The sequence below is a fragment of the Capra hircus genome (genome assembly GCF_001704415.2).
Source record: "Capra hircus breed San Clemente chromosome X unlocalized genomic scaffold, ASM170441v1, whole genome shotgun sequence".
In the NCBI taxonomy this organism is placed as follows: Eukaryota; Metazoa; Chordata; class Mammalia; order Artiodactyla; family Bovidae; genus Capra; species Capra hircus.
Window position 1 is genome coordinate 51,875,400 of NW_017189516.1, and position 20,110 is coordinate 51,895,509.

The 20,110-nt window shown below is 36.2% G+C and overlaps 1 protein-coding gene across 2 annotated transcripts in view; it reads right to left on the reverse strand.

Moving 5' to 3' along the window:
- LOC108634347 (dystrophin-like) overlaps window positions 1-14,585 on the reverse strand; it is a gene marked incomplete at its 5' end in the record, with an annotated part of 126,479 nt that extends 111,894 nt beyond the window's left edge. For both annotated transcript variants that reach the window (XM_018043950.1, XM_018043949.1), the window contains 2 exon segments: window positions 12,700-12,849; window positions 14,451-14,585. In XM_018043950.1, coding sequence (XP_017899439.1) covers window positions 12,700-12,849; window positions 14,451-14,585 — 285 coding nt within the window.
- Between the last annotated feature and the right edge of the window lie 5,525 nt (window positions 14,586-20,110).

Below are 20,110 nucleotides of genomic sequence, written 5' to 3' on the forward strand. Positions count from 1 at the left end.
TTAGATTAAAATTCTACTTTTCACAATACTAAAGCAGTATCATTTGTTGATCATCTTCACTGAAATCTTCTTAAATGATAATGTTCTGTAGAAATGAGCCTAAGTTCTGTAATTCCTGCATAAATTCAAAAGTAATTTAGGTGTAAAATTAGCCAAATATATAAAATGACAGTTGGGGCTGGGATCATGGGCTGGCAGCCTATGCAGTCGTGTTGCACTCCATGCTTATAAGGACTCAAGCTTGGTTTCATGCTCTGCTGTCACTCTCTTTAAAGTCTTAATTTTTGAACAAGGAGCCTGCATTTCCTCCTGTATTGACCCTCAAAATTAGGTAGCTGATCCTGACTACAATAATTTGGGGAAAATGTCCATAGCTATAAGGGTGAAATAAGAATGCCAAATGAAACTGGGTAAGTCCAAGAAATACATTTTTTAAAAAAGCATGAAATTTAAATTAGATGCGCTGGGACACAGTGACATACTGGTGGAGCAAAAATGAATATCAAATGAATGACTTTCAAATATGATTATAATTGGAACACTCCAAAAACTAGTCTCTTAGGTATTTCAGGATATAATTTAATACATCCTGGAGATACTGGATACATTAACTGAAAATAATGGAACTCAAAGTCCCTTTTCTATTGACTGCCCACATGACTGCATGAATACGGTTGAGAATAATAAAATTACGGGAGAAAATTACATAACTGCCTGCTTCCATTGAAAACCATTTTACTGACTACTACTGAGTCTACTTGGGGAAGGAAATGGCAACTAAACCATAACAAACCATCCTTGGGGCTTCTCAGATGGCTCAATGTTAAAGAATCCACCTGCTAAGGAGGAGATGCGGGTTTGATCCCTGGGTCAAAAAGATCCCTGGAGAAGGGAATGGCAACCCACTCCAGTATTCTTGCCTGAAACATCCATGGACAGAGGAGCCTGGCGGGCTATAGTCCATGTGTTCACAAAGAGTCAGACAGGACTAAGCATCTAAGCAACAACAACTGAGTTTACCGTACCTTTCACTAACACTTCTGCTTATTTTGAATTTATCTCTACAACACAAGCAATATTCCAAATGCTTTCCACTCTCACTGTCTCAAAGGTACCGACCCTCTATTCTTTCACTCCAATTTTTTCATGCCACCAACCCAAGACATCCTAAAAAAGAGTTAGCTCACTTTCAGGTACAGAGTCTTTCATGAGTAAAATTTCTCAGCCTCTCTAATGTTCACCTGAAATTATCTTTAAATTATCTCAATTCTTCTTTGTTTGTTTGTTTTGGTCCAAAGTTCTTCCATTTGTGCTTACATCTCCTCTCCTGTAAGACCTTTCTCTCACACAGGAAATACATACTTCTATTGGATCTTTCTTCAGATGACAAAGAAGCTTAAACCTTCACTGTCCTGACAGTCAATAAGGGGTAAAATTAGTTCTCTCCTATTACTGAAGATACTGGCCTTCTCTCTTTCTGTCATCAAACATCTTTTTTTTCTTACTTTCAAAGACATGCTAATTCTTTGTTTCCTGCTTTATTGAGATATATTTGACATACAACATGGTGTAAGCTTAAGGTGTATGAGATGTTGATTTGACACATTTATAAACTGCAAAATCATTACCATCCTTGTATTAGTTACCATCTCCATTCCATCACACGATTACCATTTCTTCTTACCAAACATGAAGGATAACTTATCTTTATGGCCTTTACTTTTACTGCTGCCTATTTCTTCTTTTACTTTAGTTTAATCTCACAGTTGCCCCTCTAGCAACTGAACAAGACAACTAAGATTAATAAGTGAAGGAGTAACTGGGAGTTGTACAAACAGATCCAGCAGGTAGAGACTACTTTCGTAAGTACCAGGTTCTGCTATTCATGTACGGACAATTTAGGGAGAAGAGAAGTAAAAATTATTTTATGCATTTTTATATGCCAAAGAGGAAGTTGAATATTAAAACTTGACTGACTCTAAGTTCCCTAACTCTGTATCACTTTAAAGAAAATTCAGAAGTTTATAATATTTTACCAGAAGTTTATAATATTTTACTCTGTACCTATAGTAACTTTATCTAGTTATCATTAAAATTAGACACATCAAAAATCTTAGTACATAAAAGAAATCTGATCAGTAATTTAATATACAAATGTATTCTCATTGGTCTAATATTTCTGCTAAAAATTATACTTATACCTTAGCAGTAAAACAAGTGAAGAGACAGCATGTAAAAAAAAATTGCTTTCTGTAATCACTTGGAGTATAAGGTTAATATCATCTCTGTATGATGAAAGCTTAGGTATAGACAGAAGCCAAGACATTTTTTTTTCTAAAGGACACACCAATTATAAAGAGGTCTAAAAAAGAATCTAGTTCAAAAGAAAAAATATGACTGGCTTATACACCTCTTATTGCCTGTCAGACCACATTTAGATCTGCTAAGACTACCTTTCAGATCTGCTGGAAAGAGAATGTGAAGACAGACAAGAGCACAAGATTACTTTAAGTTTCTGGCCTGAAAAATATAAGGAATGAGTTGACATTAACAGGAATGGAGAAACAGTTGGGTAGGTCTGATAAGAGCTTGAATCTGAGTATGTTAAATTTGAGCTGCCCACTAAATATCCATATGGAGACATAACAGAAGGGTGGATATACAGTTCCAGAGTTTAGGGCAGAGGTATATACTAGAGATGACATTTTGAGAATCATTAGCATGTAAAGAATATTTAAAACCACAACACTGAAGAAAGTATCAAAAGGAATGAGTGAAGAAAGAAGAGAGCATGAAGCTTAAGCAATGTTTCCTTTACAACCGGGTCTAGTTCAGCAAAACTTGTTTCAGAATTCTTTCCTACATGTTTATGAGTCAGATTGGCAGAAACCTTAGCTTCTAGTGCCTTCTCTGGTGGCTCAGGCAGTAAAAGCGTCTGCCTACAATGTGGGAGACCAGAGTTCGATCCCTGGGTCAGAAGATCCCCTGGAGAAGGAAATAGCAACCCACCCCAGTCCTCTTGCCTGGAGAATCCCACGGATGGAAGAGCCTGATAGGCTGCAATCCATGCGGTCGCAAAGAGTTGGATGCGACTGAGAGACTTCACTTTCACTTTAGCTTCTAGTACCATTTTTGTCAATTTTTAAAATTGAAGTATAGCTGATTCACAACATTATGTTAGCTTCAGGTATACAACATAGTGACTAAATATTTTTATAGATATTATATTTAAGTTATTAAAAAATAATGGCTATATTTTTCTGCGCTCTACTATATATTGCTTATTTTATACATAATGGCTTGTATCTCTTAAATCTATACCCTTAAATCACCCTTCCCCCTTCCCTCTCCTCACTGGTTAAATACTAGTTTTCTCCCTACACCTGTGAGTCTGTTTCTACGTTGTCATATAAATTTGTTCATTTCATGCTTTAGATTCCACATATGAGTAATAACATCGAGTGTTCATTTTTCTATGTCCTAGGTATTTCACTAAGCATAATACTCTGAGTCCATCCACATGGGTGCAAATGGAAGAATTCCATTCATTTTTTTGGCTGAGTAATATTCCATTCTGTGTGTGTATGCCACACCATTTGCATCCATTCATCTGTTGATGGACACTCAGGTTGCATCCAAATCTCGGTTACTGTAAAAAATGCTAATGACGACTGAGGTGCATGTATCTTTTCAAGTTTATATTTTTTTGTTTTTCTTCAGATGTAGACCCAGCATTAGAATTGCCAGATCATATGGTAGTTTTGTTTTTTTCTTTTTAGGAACCTCATACTGCTTTACATAGTGACTATATCAATTTACAAATCCATCTACAGTGTACTGTTGTTTAGTTGCTAAGTCATGTCTGACACTTGTGACCCCAGGGACTATAGCCCACCAGCCTCCTTTGCCCATGGGGTTTTCCAGGCAAGAATAGTGGAGTGGGAAGCCACTACCTCCTCAGGGGATCTTGCCGACTCAGGGATCAAATCCACTTCTGCTGTACTGGCAGGCAGATTCCTTACCACTGAGCCACCAGGGAAGCTCCTCTGGTGTATCAGGGTCCCCTTTTCTCCACATCCTCAACAACGTATGTTATTCATCTACATTTTTATGTCAGCTATTTTGACAGGAGTGAGACAATATTTCACTGTGCTTTTGATTTGCATTTCTCTGATGATTAACAATTGAGCATTTTATTCATGTGCCTCTTGGCCATCTGTACATCTTTCTTTCTTATATCATTTTAGTCAAAAATATTTTCTTGTCTTCTATGTTTCAGCCTGTCTTAATTGGCTTAGGCTTCTATAACAAAATACCATAGATTAGGTAGCTCAAATGGCATACATTTATTTTTCACTGTTCCAGAGGCTGAGAAGTCCACGATGCAGGTATTGGTAGATTCAGTATCTGGTGTGGGCCCTCTTTCTGGCTTACACATGGCCTCCTTCTTGCTGTGTGCTCAGAATGAGAGAATCATCTCTTTCATGTCTCTTATCAGAGCATCTAGGATCTTCCTTTTGGAACTTCTTTGCTTTAGCAAGGCTCTGCTGAGGTAAAATCTCAATTTCTGTTTCTCTAAAAATGTCTAATTTGCCCTTGCCATTGTGGTTGGTTCAGAATTCCGGGATGAGAACAATGCTTTCTTCTCAATACCTTGAAAAAAATTTTTTTCCAAATTTTTTTCTGATTCTTTTGTTGTAGCTAAAAAGTCCAATGCCAGTCTAAGTTTAATTCCTTCAAAGATGATCTGTCTTTCCTCGCTGGTTGCTGATGTGAATTTGTCTTTGGAATTCTACAGTTTGACTGTGAAATGTCTAAGAGTGCATTTCTATTTATTTATGCTGCCTGTTACATACTGTGGTTCCTGGTTAAGCAGCTTGGCTCTGGAAATTATTTTTCACTGCGTGTGTGCATGCTAAATCATTTCAGTCATGTCTGACTCTTTGTGACCCTATGGACGGTAGCCTGCCGGCTCCTCTGTCCATGGGATGCTCCAGGCAAGAATACTGGAGTGGGTTGCCATTCCCTTCTCCAAGCGATCTTCCGGACCCAGGGATTGAACTCACGTCTCTTACATCTCCTGCATTGGCAGATGGGTTCCTCACCACGAGTGAGGGAAGCCGTATTCTTCAGGATCCTTCACCTATGCCTGCCAATTCATTTTCTTTATTCTTGTCTTCAGTTTCCCATTAGACAAAAGTTAGACATTCATCACTTTTTCCCAATACATATTTTGCCTTCCTGTTCATACTGTCTATCTCTTTAGGTTTTGGTACCATATTCTCTATGTTTTAATTTCTTCATAACTCATTTTTTCCAACTGTTTCCCATATTAAACACAGCCATTATTTTTCCAATTTCAAGACAGATAATTTTAATTTTAGGACATATTTTTATCTTTTTCAAAATCTTTCATATCAACTTTTAGTCTTATTTCTTCATTCAATTCTATCATTTATTTCTTTAATATTTCACCTACTTATTTTGTACTAAATATTTGGCAATTCTAATACCTGAAATTGTATAGGAGGTAGCCTAAATTCACTCTGTGTTGTGTTGTGATTATTTTGCTTCACGGTGGCTTGTTTTCTTGTGCTTGGAGCTCATCGTGAGCTCAAATTTCACAACATTTCATATGTGAGACTACTAAGGCACATGTCTTTCTAAGAATTTTCATTTGCCTCTCACTAGTGTGAGGGTCGCAGAGTCGGGCGTGACTGAAAGACTGAACTGAGTGCAAGGGTGCTGCCAACCTGCAACCCAGTCAGTTCACTCCCGCAGTCGTGTCTGACTCTTTGCGACCCCATGGACTGCAGCACGCCAGGCCTCCCTGTCCATCACCAACTCCCGGAGCTTGCTCAAACTCATGTCCATTGAGTCGGTGATGCCATCCAACCATCTCATCCTCTGTCATCCCCTTCTCCTCCTGCCTTCAGTCTTTCCCAGTATCAGGGTCTTTTCAAATAAGTCAATTCTTCGCATCAGGTAGCCAAACTATTGGAGCTTCAGCTTCAGCCTCAGTCCTTCCAATGAATATTCAGCACTGATTTCCTTTAGGATAGATTGCTTTAATCTCCTTGCAGTCAGAGACGTTCAAGAATCTTCAACACCATAGTTCAAAAGCATCAGTTCTGCACTCAGCTTTCTTTATAGCCTAACTCTCACATCCATATAGGACTACTGGAAAAACCATAGCTTTGGCTAGACAGACCTTTGTTGGCAAAGTAATGTCTCTGTTTTTTAATATGCTGTTGAGGCTTGTCATAACTTTCCTTCCAAGGAGCAAGTGTCTTTTAATTTCATGGCTGAAGTAACAATCTGCAGTGATTTTGGAGCCCAAGAAAATGAAGTCTGTCACTGCTTCCATTGTTTCCCCATCTATTTGCCATGAAATGATGGGAACGGATGCCAAAATCTTAGTTTTTTGATTATTGACTTTTAGGCCAGCTTTTTCACTCTCCTCTTTCATTTTCGTCAAGAGGCTTTTTAGTTTTCTTCACTTTCTGCCATAAGGGTGGTGTCATCTGTGTATCTGAGGTTACTGATATTTCTCCTGGCAATCTTTATTCCAGCTTGCGCTTCATCCAGCCCAGCATTTCACATGATGTACTCTGCATACAAGTTAAATAAGCAGGGTGACAATATATAGCCTGGACGTACTGCTTTCCCAATTTGGAAGCAGTCTATTGTTCCATGTCCAGTTCTAACTGTTGCTCCTTGACCAGCATACAAATTTCTCAGGAGATGGGTAAGATGGTCTGGTATTCCCATCACTTGAAGAATTTTCCACAGTTTGTTATGTTCCACATAGTCAAAGTCTTTTGGGTAGTCAATAAAGCAGAAATAGATATTTTTCTGGAATTCTCTTGCTTTTTCAATGATCCAACCGATGTTAGCAATTTGATCTCTGATACCTCTGCCTTTTCTAAATCCAGCTTGAACATTGGAAGTTCTCAGTTCATGTACAGTTGAAGCCTAGCTTGGAGAATTTTGAGCATTACTTTGCTAGCATGCAAGATGAATGCAATTGTGCAGTAGTTTGAACATTCTTTGGCATTGCCTTTCTTTGGGATTAGAATGAAAACTGACCTTTTCCAGTCCTGTGGCCACTGCTGAGTTTTCCAAATTTGCTGGCATATTGAGTACAGCACTTTCACAGCATCATCTTTTAGGATTTGAAATAGCTCAGCTGGAATTCTATCACTTCCACTAGCTTTGTTCATAGTGATGTTCCTAAGACCCACTTGACTTCACACTCCATCACAGCCTCATGGTTATCAAGATCATTTTTGTATAGTTATTCTGTGTATTCTTGCCACATCTTCTTAATATCTTCTGCTTTTGTTAGGTCCAAACCTGTGGCAACTTTAACTATATATCTTGCTTGGATATATGTTGCTTGGATATATGTTGACTGTTACTGGTAATAAACATTCAAATAAGTGATCCTCATAAGAACAGGACTATGGTTACACATTTTCAGATGAGATGATTATAATTATTCTTACTATTAATTTTATACTTAGTGTGGGGGGAGAAACAGACATATTTTTATATTGGGTCTTTTTGCAGACAGAATGCCACTATCCCTCATTTTACTGAAGATATAACCTTAGTTTTACATAGAATCTCTGTTCACCTCCCCTGCATGTGCTTGAGCCTGAGGCTCTGATTTCTACTGTATCAGATGGCTTAACTTTTGACCAAAATCTGGGTGTCTAGTTTTAGCTTTCAGCATTGAGGCAATGCAAGGGTCAGTGCTCATAGTTGTACTAGCAGGACTAGTTTCATCTGATGGTTTATTTTTATTTTTTTTTATCCTGGCCTTCCTTTATTTATTTATTTATTTACTGGATTTTTAAAAAAATTTATTTATTTATTTTTACTTTATTTTACTTTATAATACTGTATTGGTTTTGCCATACATTAACATGAATCCACCACGGGTGTACATGCGTTCCCAAATATGAACCCTCCTCCCACCTCCCTCCCCATAACATCTCTCTGGGTCATCCTGGCCTTTAAAGGTTTACTTATACTTCCCAGCAAGAGAGAAAACATTTAAAAGTATAGTTATTTGAAATTTCCCAGCATCTTGATGTTTTGCACAGGGCATTTTAGAAAACTGAATCTGTCTCATCCTTAGGAATGGAAGTCAGTCTTTTCTCAAGGCATGTGGAGTTAATCAAATCTACCTCATAAAAATAATGTGGGGATTAAGTTTAATACCATTCATAACTGCACACAAGGACTGACATAAATGTGCCCTCAATAAATGATGACTTTTACTATTTATATTATTATACATTGATATTTTCTAAGAAGTAAACATATTGACAAAATCATAAAGCACATTCTTCTATTAGACAAATGGCTTTCCAATAATAATTTTGACCTCATGACTAATATAGAGTCACTTACTCCCCTGGGTTACTTCATAGTTTTCCTTCAATCAATATTTGTCTATTCTTCTCTACCTCTGCTAAGGAAGATGCGACACTGAATGACCAATTCAAAGTCATAATTACTGGAGCAATTAATGAGACCCTCATGCTGCCTATCTTCAGTATTACTACTAAAGCAGAAACGACCAATTGAGATCTTGCTTCTTCTCTTTCAGTGTCTGCTATTTAATGATAGGTGAAAAACTTATAGATGACTTTAAGAAGATTAGAAATGGAGATGTTAACAATATATAAGAAAGATGAAATAATCACTAATCAAGAGAACTGGTAAAGGCTTTGGACTTCTGAATATGTTTGCTTTTAATATTTCATACTCAAATATTTTAAATTAATCATCCTTAATATTTTTAAACTCATAATGTACGATTTCCTAAGAAATCAGAACACCAGTTATTTGCAATATTTACTTCTTACCAAGCAGCTTTTATTTTTAATATAAGGAAAAGTTCACTGAGATTGAAGTTAGTATGGTCAACCAGTCATGTGTCTGGGTTTTAAGAGTAAAGAGTTGGGTCTAAGCATAATAGTGTTGTAGTCTTTGATACCCTTTCCATTTCTATAAAATGTAAATATAGAAGACTTTATAATATAGGTTATTGAGATAACACGTGAGAAGATGCATGTCAGACATTTAGAGCAGTGCCTGAGCCTTTGTAACAATTCTACTACTACTGCTATTATCATATAATACATTTTGCTATATTGATAACACATCTGTAGCTTGGTGGTGGTGGTTTAGTTGCTAAGTCATGTCCAACTCTTGTGACCCCATGGACTGTAGCCTGCCAGGTTCATCTGTCCATGGGATGCTCCAGGCAAGAATACTGGAGTGGGTTGCCATTTCCTACTCCAGAGGATCTTTTCGACCCAAGAATCAAATCCGGATCTCTCTTGCATTGCAGGCAGATTCTTTACTAACTGAGCTACAAGGGAAGTCCCTTCTGTAGCTTGGTTACTCTGTAATAAATGGGAAAAATTGGATTACTTGGTACCATTTTTGGAAGTGTCTCCTGGTTTGCTAACCATTTCTTAATCATTACTGTGAGTTGAAAATGTAGTGCCATATGATTATGAAGAGTGAAAGATGCCTTTTCAAGGAATGGGGATAATTTATTACTTATTTGAATGCAAAGTCACACTCCGAAATTAGGAATAGGATCTAGCATATCTCTTTTAAATATTCATAGGCAATAAAAACTCTGGCTGTTTGATTGATTTAACAGGCAACTGAATATTACCTTTGCTCTGCATAATTGCAGTTCTAAGAAACATTAGGTAGGCAATAAAAAAAAACCCACAAAACTCTGACATGGGCATTTTAATTGAGAAGAAAATAGGCTAAGGCTCATCTTCAAATGAAAGAGCACTTTGTTTATTAACAGGAAAAAAAAAACTGCCTTTCTTTAGCCAAAAAAAAAAAAAAGGAAAATTACAGCTTTTAAAGATTCAGAGAATACTCCCTAATACCATACACAAAAATTAACTCAAAATGGATTAAAGACCTGAATGTAAGGCCAGACATTATAAAATGCTTAAAGGAAAACACAGGTAAACACTTTGACATAAATTGCACTAGAATCTTTTTGAGCTATCCCTAGAGTAATGAAAATAAAACAAATATTAACAAATGAAACCCAATTAAACTTAAAAGCTATGGGACATCAAAGGAAACCATAAACAAGACAAAAAGACAACCCTCAGAATGGGAGAAAACATTGGAAAAGGAAACAAATGACAAAAGATTAATCTCTAAAACATACAGACATCTCATGAAGCTCAATACCAGAAAACAAACTATCCAATCAAAAAGTGGGCGGGAGACCTAAATAGACATTTCTCCAAAGAAGACATACAAATGGCTGACAAACACATGAGACACCCTGGTTTTAACTTGTATCTCCTCTTAACTCTTTGATCATTTTCTTTTCCTCTGTAAACACTGTTTCCTCAGCTGAAAATTTGATGTGGGATGTAACTCCAAAATTCTATGTTTTTTTTTTTTTTTAATCTTGGCTTATCTGGGGTGATCTCCTGAACTCTATAGTTTTAATCAGTATGTAGCCTGAAAAATTCCCCATCTTTGTAACTTGTTTAAATCACTCTCTTTAACTTCAGTACTGTGCATCTCTCTTTTATGGATTAGGGAAAATCCCCACCGGGTACTCCATAAGTACTACAACAGATTTTGTTGCTGTTCTGCCATATAACACGCTAACCTCAGGTCTGTGAGTTCACCTGAAGCTTTCGTGACCAGTACATGAACACACTGCTAGATTCCCACCTTAAACTCCCGTACTTCTCAATTTTATGGCTCTAGGCAGCCCAGAAGTACTGGGATTTTATGCACCCAAGGGCAACCCTCCAACACAAAGGGAGGAAAATGGGTGAATAAATGTTCCAGTTTCCATTAGCCCAGTGGGACAATTCTAAGTGTGCTCTGTGACACTGGTTTGCTCCATGATTTCTTTAAAGCTCCCAGTGGGACTGAGCCCAGTAACTCACAGTGGAAACTCACTCATAAAACCCTCCTATATCAGCCTTCCAAACTTTCATTCTCCATTCTCCCCATGTGCTCACTTGCCTTTCTTGGTATCACCTCCCAAATAAACTGCCAGCACCTAAGGTCTCAACTCAGGGTTTGCTTCTTGTTACTATCAAACTGAAGCATGCATACTTGGCTCAATGGGGGCAAAAAAATGACATATGATCTTTTACCTTCAAACTAGTTTTTTTCCTTACTTTCTCAAAGTTCTTTCTGAAAAACACCAGATAATCCATCACCTAAATCAGAAGAAACCTAGATAGTTTCCTGGATTTTGCATTTTCTTTCTACCTGTCACCATCGGCCTTGCCTTCAACTGAGCTAAAATATCACTTCTTACTTGGTCTCTCTACCTACGGTCTCCCTATCTCTTAACCTCCACTCCACTCTCCATAGGCTTCGCAGAAGTTATGTAATATGAGGATGGCACCTCTCTTCTCCTTCCCTCTCATATATTAAACCCTTCAGTGGTTCCCTCCATGCATGGTTAAGTGCATGGTTGTAGACCAGACTTTTTGTGAAGCATAGAGCTCCCTGAGCAACTTCACTGATGCCTGTTTATTCAGGCTCACCTTCAGCCACACCCCCATTTGCACTGTGTGTTCTAGTACAACCAAATATTTCCAATTTTCTGTATGTGCTTGTGGCCACCTGTCTGTAATTGCCCTCCTACAACTGCCTATTTGGCTGTCTCCTATTCTAATTAAAAATTGTAGTTTACAACCAATCTTCTCTAGGAAAGCTACCCCCAATAACTTCCAATGCTGACCCACATATATCTGTGTCCTTTTCTATGTCCTCTAATCCTCTGTAATCACTTTTTATGCAACATTTTGCATCCTATAAGGATATTGTTTTATTTTTATATCTTAGAACACACTAAAAAATCAATATACTTTTGCTTAATTAATCAATGTCTATAAGTAGTGAAACAGAGGAACTTTCTCTTATTATCAAACCTTCAAACAGCATCTCACATATTATAAATGCACTTAGCAATTGGATATGAAACTAAACCTCATTATGAGGTGTTTTTTCCTTCTTGACAAATAATCCATTCCTGGTTTAGGAGAGTGTATGCAAAACATTGTTTAATTCAGAGAAATATGTTATTATTTTTTCAATTTTGACTTGGAAAAACTCATACCATGTGCATTAATTTTAAATATGAAAAGCCCTCTGTTATATATAAATAAAAACTCATATTATTTGGGAATAAACAATATCCCATATCTTGGGGACTAATAAAATCACCTGTATTATTAACAGATTACATATGGACATAACAACCATGTGTGCACATGTTTGAAGAGCGAGAGAGAAACAGATGTGTGACGATGCCTATACACATTGGTTAATCTTGCAAAGGGAAAAGAACTGTGGTCAGATAAGATATGATTTTGAACACCAGATTAACTATTTACTCATTTGAAGATCTGAGCATGTTACTATACTTGGTCTCTTTCAAGATTCCTATTAAAATCCATAGTTTATAAAGGTTTTGTAAGATAAATTGATATAACACACATGTAACTATTTCAGCCATGTCTAGCACTTAAAAGTTTCTACAACCAGGAAGCTGAACTAATATTTAAAGTATTCCTCATTTTGCCTAAGAAGCATGAAGGTATTTGCTAGACATTTATGCAAATTAATTTTGAGATTTTTTTTTTTTCACTTCACCTGCCATACCTCTTCATGTAGTTCTCTCCAACGAGAATTAAATGTCTCAAGTTCTTCATTGATCAGTTCATCCATGACTCCGCCATCTGTTAGGGTCTGTGCCAATATGCGAATCTGATTTGGGTTATCCTCTGAATGTTGCATCAAATTTTCAAGTGACTGAAATAAATTTGCAATAATTACTACATCTCTTCTTTTTCTAAATTCACTGAATTAATCCAAAATGCTCAGTATCTTCTGATTTGCATATAATTAAGTTATAAGCAACCTAAACCAATATTCAACTGGGATAACAAACCTGAAAGATCATTGTTACTTTAAAACTATGATGCTGCTCCATGTGAATTTTCAAGGGCTTGTGGCAGAACTATGGAATAGGGTACATAAGAAGTGATTCATGTCCACCTGCTTCTCTGAAACTCTACTCTAAAACCTGGAGGATAAGACACTCAATTTCCCAACTTCTCTCACAGTTAGTGACAGCCAAGTGACATGATTCTGACAATATAGACATTCAAGAGCAGAATTTCCCTTCCCACATTAAAAAAAGTCACAATATCTTTTGAATAAATCCCTTTGCCCTTCACACTTTTCCACATACATGGCTTAGAGGTAAAGTAGCCATCTTTGGACTGGGAGGCAATAAGAACAAGGATGAGGTGCTTCTATCTGTTGATTTAGTATGATAAGTGCATGATCACATCCTTTGTTCTGGCCGTGATTCTTTTACTAATGTGTAAGTTTGCAATTTTGTCTCATCTCTTTTGGAAGATGCTTCACAATCAATGTTTGGTCATTGAACATCTCTGAATAAGACAGGGACAAAGTCTGTCTGTAGTGTTTGAGACCTGGTCCTGTCTCGTTGTTTTTTGATACCTCAAAGTTTTATAATTCTCTTGAGAAAATGAAGTTGGATATAATCATGCCCAGGTTTATGCTGCAATGTATAGGATTCCAATTCTATTCAGTCAAAAACTTTTTACATTTTCTTAACATTTTATTTCTGTACCTTGTTTTAGCGGGTTTACAAAGGAGCTGCACTACAAATGGCTCTATATACAGTATGTATTAATAGACTAAAACTACATATTCATTACATTTAAAGGATTATCCAAAAGCACAATAAAATGGATAGGACATGAATGACTGTCAGAAATTCACATAAGTCAAAGCTTATACATGCCAACTCCTTTAAATTTTACTTCTTAAAGATCTCCAAAGGAAAATCTGAAAATGTACTAGCATTCTATATATAACTAAAAGGTATGAACATTTTAAAGATATATTTCCAATAACAAAGCATACCTATTTCATACCTTGAAACATTCTGAAAGTTATAAATTTATGATTTTTAAATAATGTAAAAACATGCTCCAATTCAGTGATGGTAGTTGTTAAGCTGGAAATGTTTTACATTATCATCCTGTTTAGCTCTATTCCAATGGAGCAAAATTGTGCATTCAAACTGTATCTGCAGGTCTGTAGTAGATTTAAATAGGTAAAACAAAATGTCAACATAGAACTTAGTGATATAGCAAAAGGCAAATGTCCTTTATAAGAGGTTATTTAAATCTTCTTTAAAACCTTTAGACTGGAAGGTTCATAGTAGAATCAAAGGTTCCCTCCCAAGTGCTAGGGCTGGGGAAGGCATAGCAACTCTAATCTTTGTGTGGTTTTCTTTGAGTTTATTTCCTATTTGGTTCTTGACATCTTTCAATAATGCATATCAATTATCATAATTATATTAATTCACTACTTACACTGAGCACCTCGGAGATTTCCTCAGCTCCACCAGGAATATTTTCAGTAGTCTTAAGCTTCAATTCTACTTCATTTAGCCACTTATTTGCCTTTTCTAAGTATGACAATAACTCATGCCAACATGCCCAAACTTCCTGTGAAAGAAATGAAGATCCTGGATGAAATATTTTGATAGCAAAGTGAATGTGTGACTCTGGAATTTCCATTTTAAAACTTCTAAAAATAAAACATATTTTACACCTTTCATCTCTCCTTTGCTTCATTTCGATTTGATCATTGAAAATGCAGCTAGTCATTTTGAGCATCTAATACATTTATAATTATAAATCATTAAGGAAAAATTTTATTACATGAATAAATTCAAGATTCAGTGATTTACTTTTTTAAATAAAAAAATCATCAACATTATAGACTGGGAAATACAAAAATAAGAGCATGCATAAAATTGCACATATAAACCTAACATCGCAGCACATCAGCTACTACCACTTTTCTCTGACCTCCTCTAAATTGTATCATATATAAACACCTAGATAGTTAAAAGTACAGATTTAACTACAGTGTCTTTTTTAACATTGTATGTTATAATCTTTTCCATACTACTAAGAAGATATAGTCTAAATAAAAATTCACTGTTTTACTTAAGTGACTATAGTTTGGTTTCCTTAAAAATCAGCACTTACTGTAAAGGGAGACTACTTTTAGTTTTGTTTTCTATTATATATATGTGGTGATCATCATCATGAAGGGTCCATCACGACCATCCTTATTTCAAATTATTTCCTAATGGTATATTAGTAGGAACGTGAAAGCAAACTATCTCAAAGATATAAGTATTTTTAAATGACTTGATATACAGTAAAAAAATAATATTCAAAAAGAGTCATACATGAAAAAGCAAAATTTTAAGACTGCTACCAGAAAATAAAGAATATTTTTTGACCTTGTGATGGGGAAGTGTATCTAAGACAGAAAGAGATAAATAAACTTACTAACACTAGAATTAAAACTTTCTATTCATCAAGACATGAGGAAAAAACTTGAAAAACAGTCTCAACTTGAAGAAAACAATTGCAAAATTAGTAATAGATGAGTAAGAATACAAAAGGAATTCCACGTCAGTTAAAAGATGAACAAATAACCTAATAGAAATATGAAATAAAATCCTAAACCAGTATTGGAAAGAAAAAGATACATGTGTATGATAAATATTTACAAATATGTTCAGACTCATTAGTAACCAGGAGACTGTATATATCAGTATTACAATGAAATATTTATTATTTTGATTAACACAAACACTTAATTTGACCATTTCAATTGTGAGAGGAGATTAACACACATTTGGATTTATTGGTGGTGGGTGTGTATAGTAGAATGGCCATTTTGGAAAACAATTTTTCATTCCCAGTAAGGTAAATATTCACATACGTAGCAACTCAACAACTCCACTTTTTGATACACATCTTTAGAGAAACTGGTTTGCACGGAAAACAAACAAGGTTACAAGAACACCCACTTCAGTATTTTTTGTAATAAACAAAATTTAAAAATGAGGAAAAGAGCCTTAATGTCCAGTGACAAAAAAATGTATACATATACCATATCATACTTCAGTTCAGTTCAGTCACTCAGTTGTGTCCAACTCTTTGTGACCCCATCAATTGCAGCACGCCAGGCCTCCCTGTCCATCACCAACTCCTGGAGTTCACTCAAATTCATGTCCATCGAGTCGGTGATGCCATCCAGCCATCTCATCCTCTGTTGTCCCCTTCTCCTCCTGCCCCCAATCTCTCCCAGCATCAGGGTCTTTTCCAATGAGTCAACTCTTCCCATGAGATGGTCAAAGTATGTAGTTTCAGCTTTAGCATCATTCCTTCCAATGAACACCCAGGACTGATCTCCTTTAGAATGGACTGGTTCAATCTCCTTGCAGTCCAAGGGACTCTCAAGAGTGTTCTCTAACACCACAGTTCAAAAGCATCAACTCTTTGGCACTCAGCTTTCTTCACAGTCCAACTCTCACATCCATACATGACCACTGGAAAAACCATAGCCTTGACTAGATGGACCTTTGTTGACAAAGTACTGTCTCTGCTTTTGTATATGCTATCTAAGTTGGTCATAACTTTCCTTCCAAGGAGCAAGCATCTTTTAATTTCATGGCTGCAATCACCATCTGCAGTGATTTTGGAGCCCCCCCAAAATAAGGTCTGACACTGTTTCCACTGTTTCCCCATCTATTTCCCATGAAGTGATGGGACCAGATGCCATGATCTTAGTTTTCTGAATGTTGAGCTTTAAGCCAACTTTTTCACTCTCTTCTTTTCACTTTCATTAACAGGCTCTTTAGTTCTTCTTCACTTTCTGCCATAAGGGTGGTGTCATCTGCATATCTGAGGTTATTGATATTTCTCCCGGCAATCTTGATTCCAGCTTGTGCTTCTTCCAGCCCAGCGCTTCTCATGATATACTCTGCACACAAGTTAAATAAGCAGGGTGACAATATACAGCCTTGACATACTCCTTTTCCTATTTGGAACCAGTCTGTTGTTTCATGTATCATACTTACACAGATAATATAGAAGTGAAAATGAAAACTTCAAGGATAACCTTATGGATGAGGCCCAGACACAAAAACACTGGGCAAAAAGTAAGCCCTAGTAAACAATATATTACAGCTTACCACTTTCTATAACCCTCAAAACAAACAAATTTGAGTAGTATATTGTTGAGGCATCCACATGTGTGTGATAAAACCCTTTTTAAGCAGATAGATAATAAAGACCATTTTCTGGATTAAGGTTATATCTGCTGTTAAAAAGTAGGAAGATGCATTAGAGAAAAAGAATATTTTAACAGTCATTTTCCATTAGCCTTGATATTGTAAATACTGGGCGAGTGTATAAATCTACCACTGCAATCACTACCACCTGCCCTGCTACCCCTTTGCCATCATCAAAAATAAAGCGTAAGAAGGACATTTTATCCCAAGAGAAATGAAGAATTCTATCAGATATTCCATATTTTCACTTTTTCTCTCAGCCCTTGAAAATGATGGAAAACACTGTCTCTCTGTAACTGATGAAAAGGATCAGTCTAAACTGCTTTGTCAGCCTACCAATTCTTGCCTGGTAATTCATGTACAGTTTATCACAGGAAGTGAAATTAAGTATTTTGCTTTAAAAAGTGATAGAAATCTTAAATCTGGGTCATTTCCAGCTCCTGCTGGACTACAGGCTGTCTTCCTTCTGGGCAAATATCCCAGTGGGAAAATATAAATATCCCCTTAAATACCCAAGTGTACTTTAGAGCTTTGAAGATAAGGAGATGCGACCAACTATGGAGGTTAACAGCAAACTTCTGATAAGCCAAACAAATCACAGAAAGAAATCAAAAAAGAATCAAAAATGGCATGAAACCAAATGAAAATGAAAACACAATCGGGACACCCAAATACCTGTGGGACACACTAAACAAGAGTGCTAATCCGAGAGAAAAGTTCCATAGCATACTAGGACAATACGCTCAAGAGAAACCAAGAGAGAAAAAGTCAAATAAATAGACCTAATTCGACACCATAAGCAGGACTAGAAAGGAAGATGAGAACCCTCAGTTGATAACTAGGTAAAAGAAATCTAAAACATGGGTGCAGAAATAAAATGCAAAAGAAAGCAAAAGAGACGCCATAGCAAAAACACACGCAAAAGCTGTTCTTGAAGAGATAAATAAATTGACAGAACCTAGCCAACTCGATCAAGAAACAAAGAGAGAAAAATGAAATCAATAAAATTAGAAGTGAAAAGGAGAGATCACACAGACAACACAGAAATACAAGAGGAGTCATCAAGAGACTACTATCAGCAATTATATGCCAATAAAATGCAATCGGTGAAGAAAAGAAAATCTTAGAAAAGTACAACTTTCCAAAACTGAACCAGGAAAATAGAAAATCTTAACAAGACCATCGCAAGCAGGAAATTGAAACTGTAATAGAATCTTCCAGCAAACAAAAGCCAGTGTCCAGATGGCTCCCAGCTGAATTCATACCAAAAAATTTACGAAAAAGCTAACACCTATCCTACCTCAAACTCTTCCAGAAAATGCAGAGAAGGAAACTTACCAAACTCATTCTATGAGACCCATCAACCCTAATACCAAACCTGACAAGAGATACAAAAAAGAAACTAGTAGATATCACTGATGAACTAGAATGCAAAAATCTCACAAAATTCTAGCAATCAGAATCCAACAACACATTAAAAAGATCATCACCATGACCAAGGGGCTTTATCCCAGGGATGCAAGGTTTCTTCAATATCCCAAATCAATCATGTAATTCACACATAACAATTAAAAATAAAAGCCATAGATTATCACATAGATTCAGAGAAGGCCTTACAAATTCAACATCCTTATGAAAAAACTCTCCAGGAAAAGGCAGGAATAGAGGTCATACAACTCAACATAATAAAGCTATACTATGAAACCACAAGCAAACATTATCCTTAATGGTGCAAAAATTGAAAGCATGTCCCCTAAAGTCAGGAACAAGAATGGTGCCCACTCCTCACGCGCACCTATTCAAACATAGTCTGGGTTTTGGCCACAGCAAATCAGAGCGAGAAGAATCCAAATTGGGAAAGAAGAAATAAAACCTCACTGTGCGATAAATGATCCTCTACAGGAATATTTTTTAAAGACTCCCACCCAGAAAATTTAGCTGAGACAATCAATGAATATTAGAAAGTTTCAGGATATTAAAGATCAACACACAGAAATCCCTTGCATTCCTATAACACTAATAATAGAAAAGTAGAAAAAGAAAAAGGAAACAATTCCATTCACCATTGCAACGAAAAGAATATAAACAAACTTAGGATATATCTACCTAAAGAAATCTAAAGACTAATATATGAAAACTAAACACTGATGAAGAAAGCAAAGAGGACACTAATAGATGAGAAAATATATAACCGATGCATCCGATCAAAGAATCAATATAGTGAAAATGAGTATACTACCCAAAGCAATTACAAATCAAATAACAACCCTATCAAGCTGCCAGCAGATACTTTCCAGCAGACTAACCAAAATTTAAGATGTATGGAATACAAAAAACCTCAATAGCAAGTAATCTAGAAAGAAGATGGAACCGGAGGAATCAAACTTGCCTGACTTCAGCTCTATTACAAAGCCACGGTCATCAAGAAGTATGGTACTGGCACAAGACAGACATATAGATCAATGACAAAAAAAATAGAGCCCAGAGATACATCACACACTATGCGCACCTTATCATTTGACAAGGAGCAAGAATATACAATGGAGTAAAAGACAATCCTCTTAACAAGTGGTGCTGGAAACTGTCAACCACTTGAAAAGAAGAAACTAGATCACTTTCTAACAACACACAACGAAATAAACTCAAAATGATAAAGACTAAAATAAGACCAGAAACTATAAACTCCTAGAAAGAGAAACATGGGGCGAGGAGGTGGAGGGGGGTTCATGTTGGGAACGTATGTAAGATAAAGATTTTAAAATTAAAAAAAGAAAAGCAGAATTATCTGTATTTCTATTGAAAAGAAAATTTTGGCTTAAGTTTCATCCAGAATTAGAATGGACAGCAGAGTAAAAAATGAAACACAGATCACAT